Here is a 15,845-nt window from a genome sequence, read left to right as displayed (position 1 = left end):
ACCCCCAGTTGGGTCACAACAGGATAAGAGAACTGACCCAAATTTACAAGAAAAATGTTAATTAGGCTGGGGGAACGCCTATGCTAAATTCTGTTCCTGTTGATTTCAGAAGAAACAAAATGTGGTTCTCTTCACCCGGATTCTGACTGTATGGAACTCATTTAGCTTTTAGAAGAGAAGAGTAAGGTGCACAAGTCAAGACAATATGAAGAAATGAAACGATTCTCAAAGGGATTTTAATGAAAATCTCTTTTATTTGAATGGTTGCCATATTTAGATAATTAAGTAGAATTGTCATAGGAATGAAAATCAACTTTCCCTTCTTCCCGAGGAATCCGAAAAATGTTGCTATGTACAGAATTTACAATTATATGCAATAGTTTATTGTTATTCTGGACTCCAAAATTTGATATCACAGGTACAAATGTCCACACTGAAGCTAGAGCGGGATGTGTCCATCCTGCACTTTTCATAACGTCCTGTAAACTTTACCGGTGTACTTTCAGAATGATTGCTCTTCCAAGGATGAGAAACTTTCCTCACCTGAGATCTTGCTGCTGCATACAATTTTCATCATCCACAGCCCAAAATAATTAAACTGTATTCCTTTCTGAGCAGGCGAGCAGCCAGGCAAAATGGGCCAGATGTGCAAATGCGTTTAGGGTTCTGTTTTCTGTCAGAGTCAAATGAAAAATGATATAAAGCAGGTGTAGAAAAATAATCTACTGATGAAACAATATATGTTAGGCATCTAGTAACTTTGGGATTTGGGTGCAAATCCTTTGTTTTATGAATTTTCTTACTATTTTTTGCCTTATCTTACTGAAGCTTCCTTTGTTTTCATGGATTATTTGGCAAAAAGTTTTTCTGTTTCTGTTCAAGCTGCTGAACCTCTGTAACTCCCTCTGTAACTGTATTCTACGGGCACTACAGACACCCAGTTTCCCTTTAAAAATTAGAAACTTCGAAGAATTCTGAATTAAAGCATCATTATCTCTAACTTATCGTTAGACCACTGAAAGGACTTCTAAGATCCACGTGCTATTAAATAAATTGGAACTCAGTCCTGGTGTGTTTTTAGTGGGACTTTTTGCTTCTTTACTCAGCTTCATTTTCCAGCCTGAATCTATGCAGCTGCTCTGCAATAAGGAAAATTGCTCTGACGTGGTGGGATTGGAGGTTGGTAACAGAGCCTGTTGGAACACACCCCTGTTGCTAATGAGTGGAAGTGAGCATACGGTGGCTGCAAGATGTCATCTGTAACCCGAGTTGTCTGTCTTGGTCTGTGTTAGCAGGTCCCTTCCTAGGAACCTTGCGAGCAGCCGTCCTTGCTGTGCTCCTCAAGCAGAGAGCTCAGAGACAGTGCAGTGGCAGAAACTGTGCTTCCCTGTCAGCCCTAAGGGAGTTCTCCTAAATCAAAATTAAGGTGCGATGACAACATGAAGGTAGAGTGCTGCTGCCAGCAACGCCTCGGTTTGGCAGGTAAGTAGCAGCCTTCAGTCTCCTTATGCAAGTGCATAAAACACACAGTAATAAACTGTGACTTACACCACTTCCAGGTGCCTGGCCATGCGAACAACAGTTAACCACCTAAGTCTACTGCTACACAAATATGCTACCAAGGGCAGGTGATAGGCAGCAGTGGGGTTGCACTGTGAGCAGCATTATTTAGAAGTGTTCTTCCTGGGATTGTGATGCACCCAAGGTTTACATGTTAGCAGGCATGGCTTTTTAATTAGGGAAACGAAGCATCCATAAGCAGCAAAACATAACAAGAGGCTTGAAATCATCCTCATTTTGTATTATACAGAATTTCTATATTCATCAGTACACAAGCGATTGCTAAACAGGTCCTCACTACATTTACTTGCAATTCAAAACAAGGTGGTTATTATGCAAACAGGTTAGCTTTGTGGAGGCATCTCCAGGGTGAGCTTAACCCTGTCCTGTTTGGTTCCTCTTGTCTAAGTCTTACAGGTCTGTAAATGTTCATGTTGTTATACAGAACTGCAGAGTTATCGGCCACGTAGTGCGGCTGATAGTAGTTAGGCTGGATGGCCTTCTGTGGTGGTGGGGGTGTGAATGAGACATAGCTGTGGAAGGAATTAACTCTATGGAGAGGTGACTGGGGGGTGAAGTTGCTGCTGAACATGAGAGTTCTCGGGGTTTGCTTGCCCTGGTGGGTGCTGCCAGCTGAGAGGCTGCTGAAAGGATCAGAAAGAGGGTTAGCGCTTTCCTCGTTGCTGTCGGGGAGGCTGCGCTGGGGGGCCCAGCTCTTGCTGAACAGGAAGGGCATGGTGCGCGGTGGAGACTTCGGTCCCCTCACGGGCTTGGACAGGGCATAAAGGTGTCGGAACTCTTCATCAAACAGCTCCACAACTTGACCCGTGAACTTGGAGAGGAGGTTGCGGTGAACCTGGCCGCATAACCATGTGAAGCTGGAAGGAGAAACAAGGTAAGGGTTAGTGTTAACGTCAGCCATTAGGAACTGGAGATCCCCACAGGGGTGGTGCGAAAGGCAAATGTGTTTTACTGCTGAAGCTTCTTGTCTAAACACAGAATGAAGATGGTGTCGCAGTTGAATTTCAGGTCAGTTCACATCAGTGCTCTTTGACTTGGATCAAGCTTTGTTATTGCAGCTGCCTGTAAAACCTTCAAGAAACCTTGTGGAGTTATACAATCTCCTAAAGGCAGTGGTGATCCAGATCCACTGCAGGACTAAATGTCAGATACAATACCCAAGGTTTGGGTGTGTGTTCCATGGAAAGAAGGTTAGACCTCTCTTTTGGGTACCTCTCTTCCATGCACAATGCTTCAATGCAGGTCTTACCATGTCTTGTCTGCGCACACATAAATTGTACGTTCCCTGCAGAATGCCATGCTTGTTGGCAACTCTCGCCCACTCAAAACTGACATTAGAAAGACTAGTGAAAAATAACCATCCTTTATTTTCATTTTGCCATAGTTTTTCTGCATTGGTCAAGAGAAACACATAAAACCCCAGCCTCCCTGTCACATCCCACTTCCACAAAACAAACCATCACACCTGACATGCTTATTTTCTCCACTACACAGAAAATGAAATTATAAATACTTCCTACAGCCTTTCCAAAAATAAAAATACTACTTTGCTATAATGTAAGGGAGAAACACCGCAATAGTGTTTCTCGTAGTCCAGAGACACACCTTAGCTTTTAAATGATTTTTCTTTTATGTACTTCCCCAGTCCACTTGGCAAACATAAATTTGCGCTCTCCTTCGAAACCACAAGCCAGCTTGCTTGCGCTGTGCAGGTTGCCTTGTTTGAGCAGCAGCAGCATCAATAAAATGAGCGTAGTTGAGAGAATGAAATGTAATTACTTCCTGAGCTGGCCGGGGCTCGAGCTGTGCAGCAGAGGACACAGAGCAGGCTCAGATTTGAACCTGAGGTTATTCTGCATTGGCAAAGCTCTGCCCCGGTTATTCCTGCGTGACTTTATTAGCTACGCTGGATTTGCACAAGGATTGCTGAAAGCCAGATTTGGCTATAGGTGTGTGCACTTTAAATCTTGTTCTTGTCATGTTTTGACAAAGCTCCTGTGAAACTCAGTGGGACTGACAGCCTGAGCTGATGCTGAGGGAATAAAGACAGACGATTTACATCTGCCCATTCAGAGCATTCTTAAAGAGGGCTGGGTTTGGGGCATAGAGGGGTTTTATACTGTTGCTTCAGGAGTAAGGGGAGGAGAGAAGAAATGACTAGTTCAATGACACTGGGCAACCCTACAATATATACTCTACATTTTATGGTTGGACCTGAAAATATAGAGTAAGTTACTAGAATACATGTACTTCTCACCCACTTTGTTCAAATCATTCTAAATATGGACAAAACCTTGGGAGCCGAGGTAAACAACCCAGTGAGCTAACTCCCTGCTGTGTGGGTAACATCTGCTGTGCTAGCCTCAACATTGGCTTTATTCACTAAGAAGCACTTTCTAAACCTTTGCATGTCCTTCATCTAACTGCTAAGGAGATAATAAGCCAGGAACAAAACCAGAAACACATGCAATTAGTCTGGGATATCTACACCGAAGGTTACAAACTCATGAAAGGGCTGAGCCTTGGAGTGGCAGGTTTATACTTTATGTTCTAGAGATATATCTAGTTTATAAAAGAAAATTTAAAGAGAAATAAAAATCAATTACGCTCATAAATGGATTTTCAAAGCCCCCAAAAATCAGAGGAAAAAACTGTTGCACCCAATTTTGATAATTTACTCCCACATGTAACTTCCTGGAGTACCTGACAGCCAGATACTCATTTGTGGCTCATCGATCTTATCTGTAACCCTTGTAAACAGAGAAAGTTGAATCCAATTAACAGCCCCAAGATTCTCCATGGACTGATGGCAAATGGGTCAGCTTTAAAGTAACAAGGTGAGACCTGCATGATTTTAGAAAAACATTTGTGGACTTCGTGTAGTGAGTCACAGCAATTTACATTCTGTGCGCTTTGCTGAAGAACAAAGCAGAACTTGACATAAAGACTTAACAGGTTTTCTTTGGCTTCATTCTAAAAGGAAATTCATTGTTTAGGTTTTAGGCCCTGTTTTGCTCCTTAGTTTACAATTCCGAATGCTCTTTTGGGAAAGGCTCAGAGAAGTCTGTTGTTGTCACTATCTGCCCAGAGGGATCATTTTTCTACCAGGCCTCTTTGAGTGAAGCACATCAGAAAGAAGAGAAAGCACAAAGAAGTACTGCCTAGCTCAGGGCCAAAGCTGTATCACAAATTCAGTCATTAATAGATACTTCTTAGCCCTCTTTCCACAGCTCTATCCCAAAACCTATGTCCTGTTCTGGATCCTCTCATTTATGATTGTCTGAATTACAACCCACCTCTCCTCCTGTCCGATCTTTATTTGCACTGGACTTGCTTTATTCTGAGCTCAGACTCTGCATTACTGCAGCTGCAGTTCATTAGGGGTGCTCTCATCCCTTGTGTTTACGGTGCTACAGTACCATGCAGCATTACACACACTTAATCTGAAATAGGACTGGGATTTTCAGCTGAGCTCAGGTTTGAATTAATCTACACGTTAGTGTTGCCTGCTGGTGGGATAACCTCTGCATGAGAAACCTGACCCCCTGAACCAATGCTCTCAGCAAAGCACCCCAGTGTTAGATGTTAGACACTGGCTCTGAAGGGGCCAGTGGCATTCAGAGTGGCATCTGGGGAGGTACTCAGCTGCCCCTGAGGATCAAGATCTATGCTTTCTGCTATTTTCATTTTGCCTTCTTTAGGAGCACTGAGTTCATGCGCTATCTAACTTCAAATTAATTGGAAAAAAAAAGGAATAACATAGTTATCACATGATGGGGTAGAGTAACACAGAGACAGCAAAAAGAAATACTGCATCCTAACGTCACACCATAGACATTGGCAATAAACATTGAGAGGAAAACTGTAACTTAAAACACTTACTCATGCCTGCACTTGTGCAGACACATCGCTGGAACAGCCTTCAGAAGCTTCTCAGTTCTGGTCTGCCCTGTGCGGCAGGACCACGCTTACCCACACTGACCCAAGCAATGGCTTTTTAACGTGGTTTTAAAAACCACTCCAGAGCAGGAGATGCTACAGTCTCGGTGGTCATTCCTTTGCCTCTAACTAGTTGCCAGCTTCAGTCCTCTTCATTGTCCATTAGGCAAATATATTTTGTCTCCAAACACCTTGGGTAGAAACAGTGAGCCAGGGTCCCTTTTAGAGCAGTATGTCCTGAAGGGCTATTTTATTTCCTCAGCCTGTTTCCCCGCAGCTATTACAAAGTCATGCAGAGCATAGCACTAAGGTGAAACTTGCTGTTGTATTAGTTTTAAGATCTTTTGTATTAGTCTTAAGATCTATTCCAATTTGATTTCCAACAAATGCATTGCAGAACAGTTTGAGTCTGTTTTACTCAACATCATTCTTGTTTATACCTGCAGAGGTTGGTGGATAAGGTTTAGGGATAAAAGAAAACTTTCAGATTAATAAAGTGAGAGCTAGCAAGCCTACAGAAATGCCGTGTATTGATAGCCAGCTATAACCCACGTGAATCTGCACACTGGTGCTGAGCATGCTGAAGGTAAATAGTGTATAGATTTGTTCCTCACCACCCTTTCTGCTTGCTTGCTGAATAGGGGATTATGCAGTTTGACAAGGCTCTTCAGGTTAGAAGATATTTCAACAGCAGTAGAAAATGACAGAAGTAACCCTGCACAGCACTTCGAGGGTTTTTCTTTTTTTTTTTTTTTTTAAGGATTGAAAAGAGAAGCCAAAAAGAAGCTTCTTGGCTAAAGAAAATAGACCTTGGTCTGTCCCTCTTCTCCCACACATCCTTCACTTCTACTCTGTATATAAATCTGCCATTGCATTTCCAAACATCTTTGGTGAGGGATTTAAAAAAAAAAAAGAAAGAACAGGAAAACCACAGAGCGGACAACCAAAAAACCCCACTGAGTGTTCACTCATTTTTGTCTGATGGTTCATTTGGAAACTGAATGAAAACTGGATGCCCGCCTCTGTGGACAGCTGAGCTCCTGCAGCCTACGCTAACCCCATCTATTCACCTTTGTCATCCTTACTATGGTTGTGTCATCTTCCTGGTGGCACAGTGTTATCAGACTAGAGGCATTTAAGCTTCCAAATCATAAACTGGGATTAGGAAAAACAATCTCATCCTTTTAATTAAATAATCACCTCTTGTCTTTTTGTATCCGGGTTTCTCAGATCCACTCGGTCAGTTGTGAAGCTTACCTATGTAGCCATGAGGCTTAGGAACTTTATTGATGGATACAAGCTCAGTCTCCTGAAATTCCCTGACTGAAGGATCTTGGATCTTAATTAAAAACCCAATTGCTGAGATGCTACATCCTCTACCTGAAATAATTATAGCAGCACAAGAGTGGAGACTTACAGACTCAGCTCACACCAAACAAAAAAAGGAAAAAAAAGGGAAGGTACAACAGGCACATAGACACATACCGCCTACCTGTTAATGAAACACAAGAAAAAATAGTAAGTCTCTGAAGTATTTCTGTTTTACCTTTAATCACTAAACTTGTCATATGGAGAACAAATCCTCAGATAAGCTGAGTGACATATGCTACATTAAGGGATCCCGAGGGAGATGGAAATGTATCACGTCTCATGATCACAGCATCTCAGGACGCAAACAATGAGGAAAGCGTAATATTAAGCTACACACATTTCTAGTTCTGCTCCAGGGCTGCACTGGCAAAGTTGTTTATGTTAGTTTCTGAACGTTAAAATTAAATATCGTGTTCCATAAAGAACTAACATCAGCTTTAAAGCAAGTAAAATGGATTATTGAAAAATGGCACGTATTTGAACACAAGGGAGTTTTGTCCAAAAAAACCTTCTCAACAGTTCAAGGATTTCCATAGCACTTTTTTGTGAAGTAATATTAAAAATTGTAAAAGGGTACCCAGGCATGAACTGCCATGGCTTATCTCACCTGTAAGATCCAGAGAGAACGTATCTCCAGTCAGAGATAAGAAATTTTTCTTGTATTTGTCCTGAAAATTTCCTGCCTGATTTGGCACAGTAAACCTCTCCCGTAACACTGCGGACTGAAATATTCTGTAAATTAAAAAAAAAAAAAAAGGAATTAATTATTATTATTTTTTTTTTTAATTAAAAATGGGAAGGAGAGTGCCCTTTCCCTCCACCACCTTTAGCTCTTCACTTCCCCAATGTCTGTTATGATTTCTTCATGGACTCTCCAATGTAATAGTTGAAGGTTTGGGGCTAGAGGAAACCTCGCCAAGCTCTTTCACCTGTCACAGGCTTACTTGTTTCAATGGGGATATAAACCTGCATGGAATTTCACACAGAGCTGTGCTGTGGAACAGTAACAGATAGTACCCCAATCGAAATGAGTATGAGACGTGTCCATAGCTGAGAGCAGTCTGATTACTCTGCTGACACCCCAGCAACAATTTGCTCTAGCTGTACGCTCCCTTGATTTATGTTGGCTATGGCACAATACATCAGGGCAAAACCTCTGCTCTTCCAATCCATCTGGGCCCGCAAGGACACGCATGCTGCTCTCCTGGTGCAGCCCAGACGAATGCCGTTCTGCAGGATCAGATGCAAGTGCATGTGTGAGTGGAGAAGCAAGTCGATGTGGCCCATGCGATGCTCTGCACTGTCCTTGTACCTGAGCAAGTGCATTTAAGGCAGGCCAGGCACCCAGACCTGACTTTGCTGTCTGTATGCACACTTTGCAGAATCAAGGCCTTAGTAACTGAGTGGCACCAAGCATTTGGATCACACATTGTCGAAGCTTGTGCACTGTAGCAGCATGCTTACAATAAACAGTACAGGCTTGTTCTTTCTTAAGAGTGGCAGTTTAGAAACAGGCAAACACTGTTACAAGCATGTTTTACTAATTTCAGTTTCTCTGTATGTTTGGGGTGGAATTCAGCTGTTGAAACACAAGTGTCTGGTGCACATAAGAGGCCCTCAGGTCTCCTGCCTGCCCTCCAGCTGCCGCTCCAGAAGGCCGCTGCATCTGCGGCATCGGCCATCCCCACAAAGATGGCACAGGTGCCCTACAGCATCTCAAGCAACAACTGAAATGGTTCCTAAGAGGTTATTTTTAAGGTCAGTTCCCTCTGGCAAGAGATGAAGGCAGACTAAGCCAGCAGCCAGCTAAATTTGAGGCATTATCTTTAAAACAAAGCTTTAACATGTTTTATTAGAAACCACCAAGTGCAACCAAGGTACTGCCATGCAAAAGAGTTTTGCGCGCCTGCTACCCACAGCTGGCAGACCACAGCTGCTGCAGAGTTATTAAACAGAAGAGCAGTTGTAATGCTTATGTTAGACAACTCCACCAGGGGTCTTGAGCTCTGTTTCAAGACTTCAGGGTCCAGATTAGTTTCGTCTAAGCACCTAATGGAAACGCCTTAACTTCCTATAATATCCATGGGAAAATGTAGGCATAGGCATTGTCAGAGAGGAAGTAGGTGCTCTATGCTACCTCTGGAAAACTCTTGCTCCCTTTTAATTACAAGGTGGACTGAACCTAGCATAACCATGCTCCTAGCTCAGAGTGCCTAAAGTTAGGCAGACGAATGTGAGCCTAAGAGCTTCACAGAGCCACAGTACCTTGAAGAGATCCTCAGCAATTTGCAACTTGTCACACATCTCCGAGAAGAGATTTATATTGCCGTGATCGAGTAACAGGTAGACAAACACCATGCGCTTGTTAGCTGCCTCCAGGAGGTCACAAAGAATCTCAGTGTCTGTGAACACATCCATCACGATAGCTAGCACCTAGGGGAAAAAAACAGAGGCATTACCAGCATCAATTTACATAACTTAAGGTCGCCTGTGAGGCCACTGAAACATAGTTTGTCTTAAAAAAATATTCCAAAACCCACAAATTTTGGGAGATATAGGTGGATATTTCTTCTGGTTTTCTCCCTAAGTCCCTGAATCAGTAAATTGATGAGACACGTTGCTTCATTGTTTTATTGCTTATATAAAGCCAATATAGCATGCAACATAGGCACTTCAGTTAAGCTCTTTTAATCATAAAACACAAGATGACCCACAAATTTGTAGGTGAGATTTCAGCACTAGGAGATATATTGAAGCACTAATAGAAGAATAATAAGGATGTAGCCAAAATAAAGAGACCGTAGTCTGTGCCAAATGCTGACTAGCTTTTGTAAGTCACATGCATTTAGCAAGAATCACTGGAACAGTCCTGGTTTTAAATCCTCACTCTGTCATTGGTGGTGGGGCAACAGACTGCAATAGCTCCATATTTTTAATTTTTTTAAAATAATTATTTATTAACTAATTGTTTCAATTTAACATCCATGCTTCCCCATTCACAACTGGCAGGACAGTGTGTAAAAGTCTCAGGACTGGGCATGAAAGTGCCCAGAGCTACTTAAATTCACAGCCTCCAGCCAGTGAGGATCAAGGGAACTGTAAATATGATATAAAACCAATTCTGTACTCTAGCCCCTAGGCTCAGCATAGGGCACAGCCTCACGGAAGTGCTGGTCTTCGCTGATGTCTGCTATTGTCCATGGAAAGGATCAACTCTGCAGGGCAATTCTGCCCAGCTAATACCTGACTTACCTGCAGAAGGTGCCTATTTCTCCATTGACTAGAAAGGGAACCCTTCATAATTGCACTCACAGGATATCATCTTCAATCAAAACAAACTCTACAGTACCTTTGCAGATCCATCTTACTAATTGCTTCCAACATACACTGAATCTTACTCTAAAGCCTGTGCCCACACCTGCCAGCAAGCTTTTTCCCTTCGCCACCACGAGGAAATCCGACAAGACCAAGCACATCCTGCGTGGCCAGCATCCTGTTCAGGCAAGCCAAATTATTCATGGAGCAGAGAGGATCCCACACCTTCCTCCTGCTGCCAAAGCATGGTGCTTCAGAAAAGACCTTGCCAGTGCTAGGTAAGTGGCACAATTACATCCAATATCTCACATCCGCACTTACTGGTAACTCACCTTGTCTTCTTAAATAGCACAATACTGCATCCAGTCTCACCTTAGCTCCAGACCACTCTCTCTTGTACTGCTTTTTCACCAGCTGTTCCCAATTTGTACTTCTGCACCTGACTTTCCTCTCTTACTTCCAGTACTTCTTGCTTCTTTTGCCCAAATTTCATTTTATTATTTGCGCCTATTCCACAAATGCATTAAGATTATAGTACCACTTGCCAACCCTTTGGAGTTTGCCATCATCCACAAACATTCTGTTTTTTATTCTGTTATTTAAGTTGTTTCTGTCAGTTTAAGTAATATTATTATTTTATTCTATAATATTAAGTAATATTATAATTTTATTCTGTTAGTTTAAGTAATATTATTATTATTATTCTGTTGTTTAAGTTGTTAATGGATATATCAAATACTAGGCTATCCAGGATGGACCCTTATCACATACTAATTAATAAATGCTGCCATTGGAAAACTGTACTCAAAAAGCAGTTGCCAAATTTATACAGTGAGTAAGTGTTGCTCCAGCACCCCCTTGTAATGTAAATTAGATGGTTAAGAAGGTCACGTGAACCATGGATTTATATTACACTTCCCACTTTTTTCCCAACCAGTCTTATCCTCTTGGGACAGAAAATTGGCCTGGGTTGATACTTTACCTGATGCTTATTTTATTATTCCAGAGACATTTCTTCTGTTACTGTATATATCTGATGCTGCAAACTTAAAATGACTGATCTATAATTCCCCTGATGTGCTGAGCACTTGTAGCTTTTGACAGGGCACTTGCCAACAGGGATTCTTCTCCCCTGCCATTACACTCAGCGTTATCAGACCCAGCACTTGCCCTCGCAGGAAAATAATAAAGCCAAAGTCTGTAACCCCCATGAGCTCCACAGCCTGTGCCAGACAGCAGGCACTACAGCCTGGTTTTGCTCCTGACCATTACCCTGTGAAACTGCTAGTGGCATGTCGAGTTTATGCAAGGGGAAAACTCCCAGATGATGGTAAACACGGCACTGATGTGTCCAATATTTTTTTCCAAGAAAACAGGAGAGCTGCCAGAACACACATGACAGACTTTTTGCCCCCCTCCAGTTGCTCAGCCTCTGGTTTCCCAGCACGTCAGCAGCCTGGCTTGTGGCTGGCACCTCTCTGCGGCCCCCCTGCCACCTGCCTGTTGTCGGAGGCATCATCTGCACCTTTCCCACGTGCCAACTTACACCACAGAGTCTTTGTATGGAGCCCAAGTGGTATTTTTAGTGACACTGACAACGTATTAGGGAAGAAAGGTCTTTTTTCTGAATAATTTCCTTCCTCTGGGGACAGCGGCTGGCATACCAGACACGCATGCCCTTCTCCAATCTCCCCTTCGCCCACATCTCCCATGAATCCCCTAGAACAATTGCTAATGGCTCAGAGCTCGCTTTAGCTTAATTCTCATTACCGGTGCAATGGTCTGAACGGAGCAAACCATCATGCTAGACATGCACAAGAAGGGACAGAGCCCAGTTGCCCTATCTACAGCACATTTGCTCCACCAGGTTAATGGGGGTTTAAGTGAAGAGGGAATGCTTTTTTTCTTTTTGTCACCAACACAAAAAGGTGTTGGTGTGAGTAAAAAAAAAAAAAAAGCACTGTCTGTGTTCAACAACAGGCTCTTTACAGCCACTTTCTAGAGCAAAACTTCACTGCAACGCATAAGGCTTGCTCGGACCAAACACCATGTTTACCTGATCTTTTTAAGAGCAGGAAGACAACCGAGTGCAGAGGAAACAGCAATTCTCTCCCCGTACCTGAGTGGTCTTGTTGATGTACCGGCGTATGATGTCTCTAATGTTGCTGTTCTTCTCTGTTTGGAAATACACAGTAGCGGTGGATTTTTCCTTTAAATAGGGCTTCTCCGCTGTAATCCATGTGTGCAGCAGGGCTGGCTCACTGCTGTCAGAAATGGTGGGGAAGTAGGTCCCTGAAGGGAGCGACCCGGCATCGTTTTGCTTCGACGCAGTCGCCCCGTCAGTGGCCAGGGACTCCTGCGCATAATAGGACTCCCTGGCGTTATCCTTGATGTACTGAGCTTCCACCGAGGAGAGAAAATCCACCTCGCCCTCTTTGCTTAAAGTTTCCAGGTAGGAGTCTGTCCCACCGTCCAGGAAGGCGTCGGTGGCCAACCTTATGCTTTCGTTGTGGCTGAAATCCGCTTTTGTCAGCTTTGGGGACTGGTTCTTGATATCCTCCAGCCTCTTCCTTATCTTGCCCATGTGTCTGGAGTGGCTCATGGCTCTGTGTCGCAGCAGTCGATCTGCCGGGCAGGCACCATGCATATGCGCGGCGCAGGCAACGCAATCGTCCTTCTTGTTTGGAGACTGCATTCTGGCGTGAAATCACCTTGGCTGAACGAATTAACTATGAATAAAAATAAAGAGATCTTATTACCTCAGGCAAATTCACACTCCCTGATTTCGGTGGTACAATTATCTTCAAAAAAAAAAACCTGAAGCTTGCTTCTCAGGTGGTGGTGTACTTCGGCAACAGTCTGTTTCCAGATGGGACACAAATGCAAAGCTGATTAGATTGCTTATCTGAGAGGCACCCACCTCACCCCCAGGGCATACGAAGGATTCGAGTCCAATTATCAGGGTTGTCCGATTTGGTTGTATTTCCCTTCCTGTCGCATCCTGTGAAATGTGAGCGAGGAAAGCACTCAAGCAAAAGCAGGTAGGCTCCCAAGCATCGTTGCACAATCTTCAAAACAGCTTGAGGCTTCTCTCTCTTCCCATGGTATTCGTTAGGGAGCAAAAACAACTCTGACGTTGAACTGGGACGAAGACATCAGCCATGTCCATAGCTTCAGAGCAGCAGAAAGGGACACGGACTCTTGTCTGCACCTACATGCTGCCAGGCAGGCTTAAAAATAGACTTGAACTTCGTCACTGTGCCCAGTTCGTAGTATGTTGCTATTACCACAGACGATTCACTCATTTATTTCTTTAAAGCTTTGTGACTACGCCATCCTATTAAAAGAAAAATACCCCTTCCCAAACATCCTGAATATTATGTGGAGGGAGGGTTGTGAGCTGGCCTCAAAGCATCAGAAATACAAACACTCATCACTTGATTGTGCACATTTAGGGCTGTTTGGTTGGTTTCTTTTTTTTTTTTTTTTCCAGGCTGCAGCTTCTGGAGTCACGTTGTCCCCGTGGCAGCTCGGCTGCTGTGTCATTAGCAGGACGGAGGTGCAGGTTCGCAGCGGGGTGAGAGGCGCAGTGCCTCCGGGGAGCCAGGCCGACTGGTATGACTGCGCGGGGGTGAGGAGAGGCAGGGTGGGAAGGCAGCCTGCCTGAGGTACGCCATAAATACCTGCGTGCATGCTTCTACACAGAGGCACGTGTGACACAGTTTTCTCACACAGGTTGGGTTTACCCTCGCCCCTGTGTAGCTCTATGCTTGTGCACCGGCATGCCATGGCTCCGGAGGGGAGTGCAGGATCAAGGGAACACGCCAGTCCGGGCTCTTGCACAGGGGCACAGGCTGCTGAGGGCATGTGTGAGCGGGGAAGGGGTCCTGCTGCTCTAACCAATGTGCTCGGGAGCACGAGCGTCTTCAGGGCCACTCAGTTTTTCCAGAGTAGCTCCCCAGATTCTGGGTCTGTGACTATGTCAGGTGCCTTATGGGGGGAAAAAAAAAGTAATTATACATAAGGATGAAAAAACCCATATATATTTGAAAATAGAAAAGGGTATGAAATGGTTCCGATTTTAATCCCAGAGCCATGGAGGTCTGGAAACACCTACCCAGGGGCTCAGGAGAGGTGGTGGCGGGGCCCATCCCAGAGATCCTGGTGTGATTTTAAGAACTACCCCGCCCCCCCCCCCACCCCCAACATCCGCCCGCAGCTGTCAGACGCGGCCAAAAGTCACTAATTATCTACTGACCTGTGCTGCGCAATTATGCCGAAAATGATGCCGCCTAATTAACCTGACATGCAAGATTGCGCCCCGTCAATGCCGATCGGGGCCTCCCTGTGCCCAGCAGGGCAGTCACCCCCCACCCCGGCCAGGGCCAGTGCTGCCACCTTGGGTCCCACACGGTTACCCAATGTCCTATATGGTCACCTCAGCGTTCACACAGTCACCCTGGTCCCCACATGGTCACAGCAGGGCCCCACGCAGGCCACCCAAAGTTGTCACCATGGGGCCTCACACCGTCACCCCAGGCTCGTTAGCGCAGTAGGTAGCGCGTCAGTCTCATAATCTGAAGGTCGTGAGTTCGATCCTCACACGGGGCAAAGGCGGGCAGCTCTTTTATTCTGGCTCCGCCCCCGCGCTTTTAGCTGCGACGGAACCGCCCTCTGACCCATCGGCTTTGTTGTTGCTGTCGTGATTTATGAAGCTGCAGGTCCAGGGGAAGGGACTGTCTCTGCTGCTGGGGGGCTGGCGGAATTTTGTTCAAAAACGCGTTTTGGCAGAGGGTTTTCTGCATCCCGGCTGCCTGCAAGCCCATTCCGGCTTTTGGGAAGGGGGAGATGGGTCCCGCTCCTGCGGAGGGCTGTGGGGTGCGAGCAGGGACAAGGAGGAGCTGTGGGGACACGACAGGGTACTGTCTCCCACCCGCTCGGAACGCTCCACTTTGTGCACATACACCGCCGTAATGTTTTTACAAACCGTGAGTGCGTACACATGTGGCCCAAGGTGCGAGCCAAAAACTTTGTGGGTTTATTCTTTCCCTTTAAATATAGACAATCATACGTAACTCCAAGACAGTCATCAGAGAAAGGCATTTTTCTCATCTACTCCTTCTATCTCCCAGTGGTGATCTGTGCTTGCTGCGTTTTTCTCCCTTTGAAAACGAACATCACCTCCTCCTCACACTCCGTTGAGGTCTGTGATGAGATTTCCCTGGATCCCGGCTGCGACTGTTTTTGGTTCCAGACGCAGAGGATGCCAACGTGAAGATAACCAAGTACTTCTGCACATTTAATTCTTCATGCAATTTAGGGAGAAACGAGGAAGCTGCTCTCAGCCTGAGGTGACAGAGGCATTGGCCGGGTCTGCCCTCTCCCGCTCCCATACAGCCGCCCCAAAGGGCATCAGAAATACCCCACGGGAAGCAGAACAAATTACGTTCCAGGTTCTCATATTTTTACACAGCCAAACTTACCCTTGTATTGGCACTGTGGGCAGCAGTTACGAACAATTCACTTTGTTTTACCTTCCTTCCTTCTTTTTTTACTATAACACCACCTCATGTTCTACTCTTGGGTTGAAAACATTGGCCAGGGAAAATCAGCCTCGCAGCATGAAAAACAGTGTATTT

The 15,845-nt window shown here is 44.8% G+C and overlaps 1 protein-coding gene and 1 non-coding gene across 2 annotated transcripts; one reads left to right on the top strand and one right to left on the bottom strand.

Annotated features, from left to right (window-relative positions):
- Positions 1 to 1,891: 1,891 nt before the first annotated feature.
- On the bottom strand, positions 1,892 to 12,901 carry FAM83A (family with sequence similarity 83, member A). Its single transcript, XM_009880998.1, has 4 exons — positions 12,326 to 12,901; positions 9,157 to 9,324; positions 7,499 to 7,623; positions 1,892 to 2,438 (listed from the first exon to the last, which is right to left on the bottom strand). The coding sequence occupies exons 1-4, from the start codon at positions 12,899 to 12,901 to the stop codon at positions 1,892 to 1,894; spliced, it is 1,416 nt and encodes a 471-aa protein (XP_009879300.1).
- A 1,843-nt stretch (positions 12,902 to 14,744) lies between these two features.
- On the top strand, positions 14,745 to 14,817 carry TRNAM-CAU. Its single transcript has one exon. It is a non-coding gene; the product is annotated as a tRNA-Met (tRNA).
- The last annotated feature ends 1,028 nt before the right edge of the window (positions 14,818 to 15,845 follow it).

This window comes from Charadrius vociferus, unplaced genomic scaffold (assembly GCF_000708025.1).
Source record: "Charadrius vociferus isolate BGI_N301 unplaced genomic scaffold, ASM70802v2 scaffold2, whole genome shotgun sequence".
NCBI classification, from domain to species: Eukaryota; Metazoa; Chordata; class Aves; order Charadriiformes; family Charadriidae; genus Charadrius; species Charadrius vociferus.
Note: the sequence above shows the minus strand (reverse complement) of the source record. Positions and strands in the feature narration are given on the sequence as shown.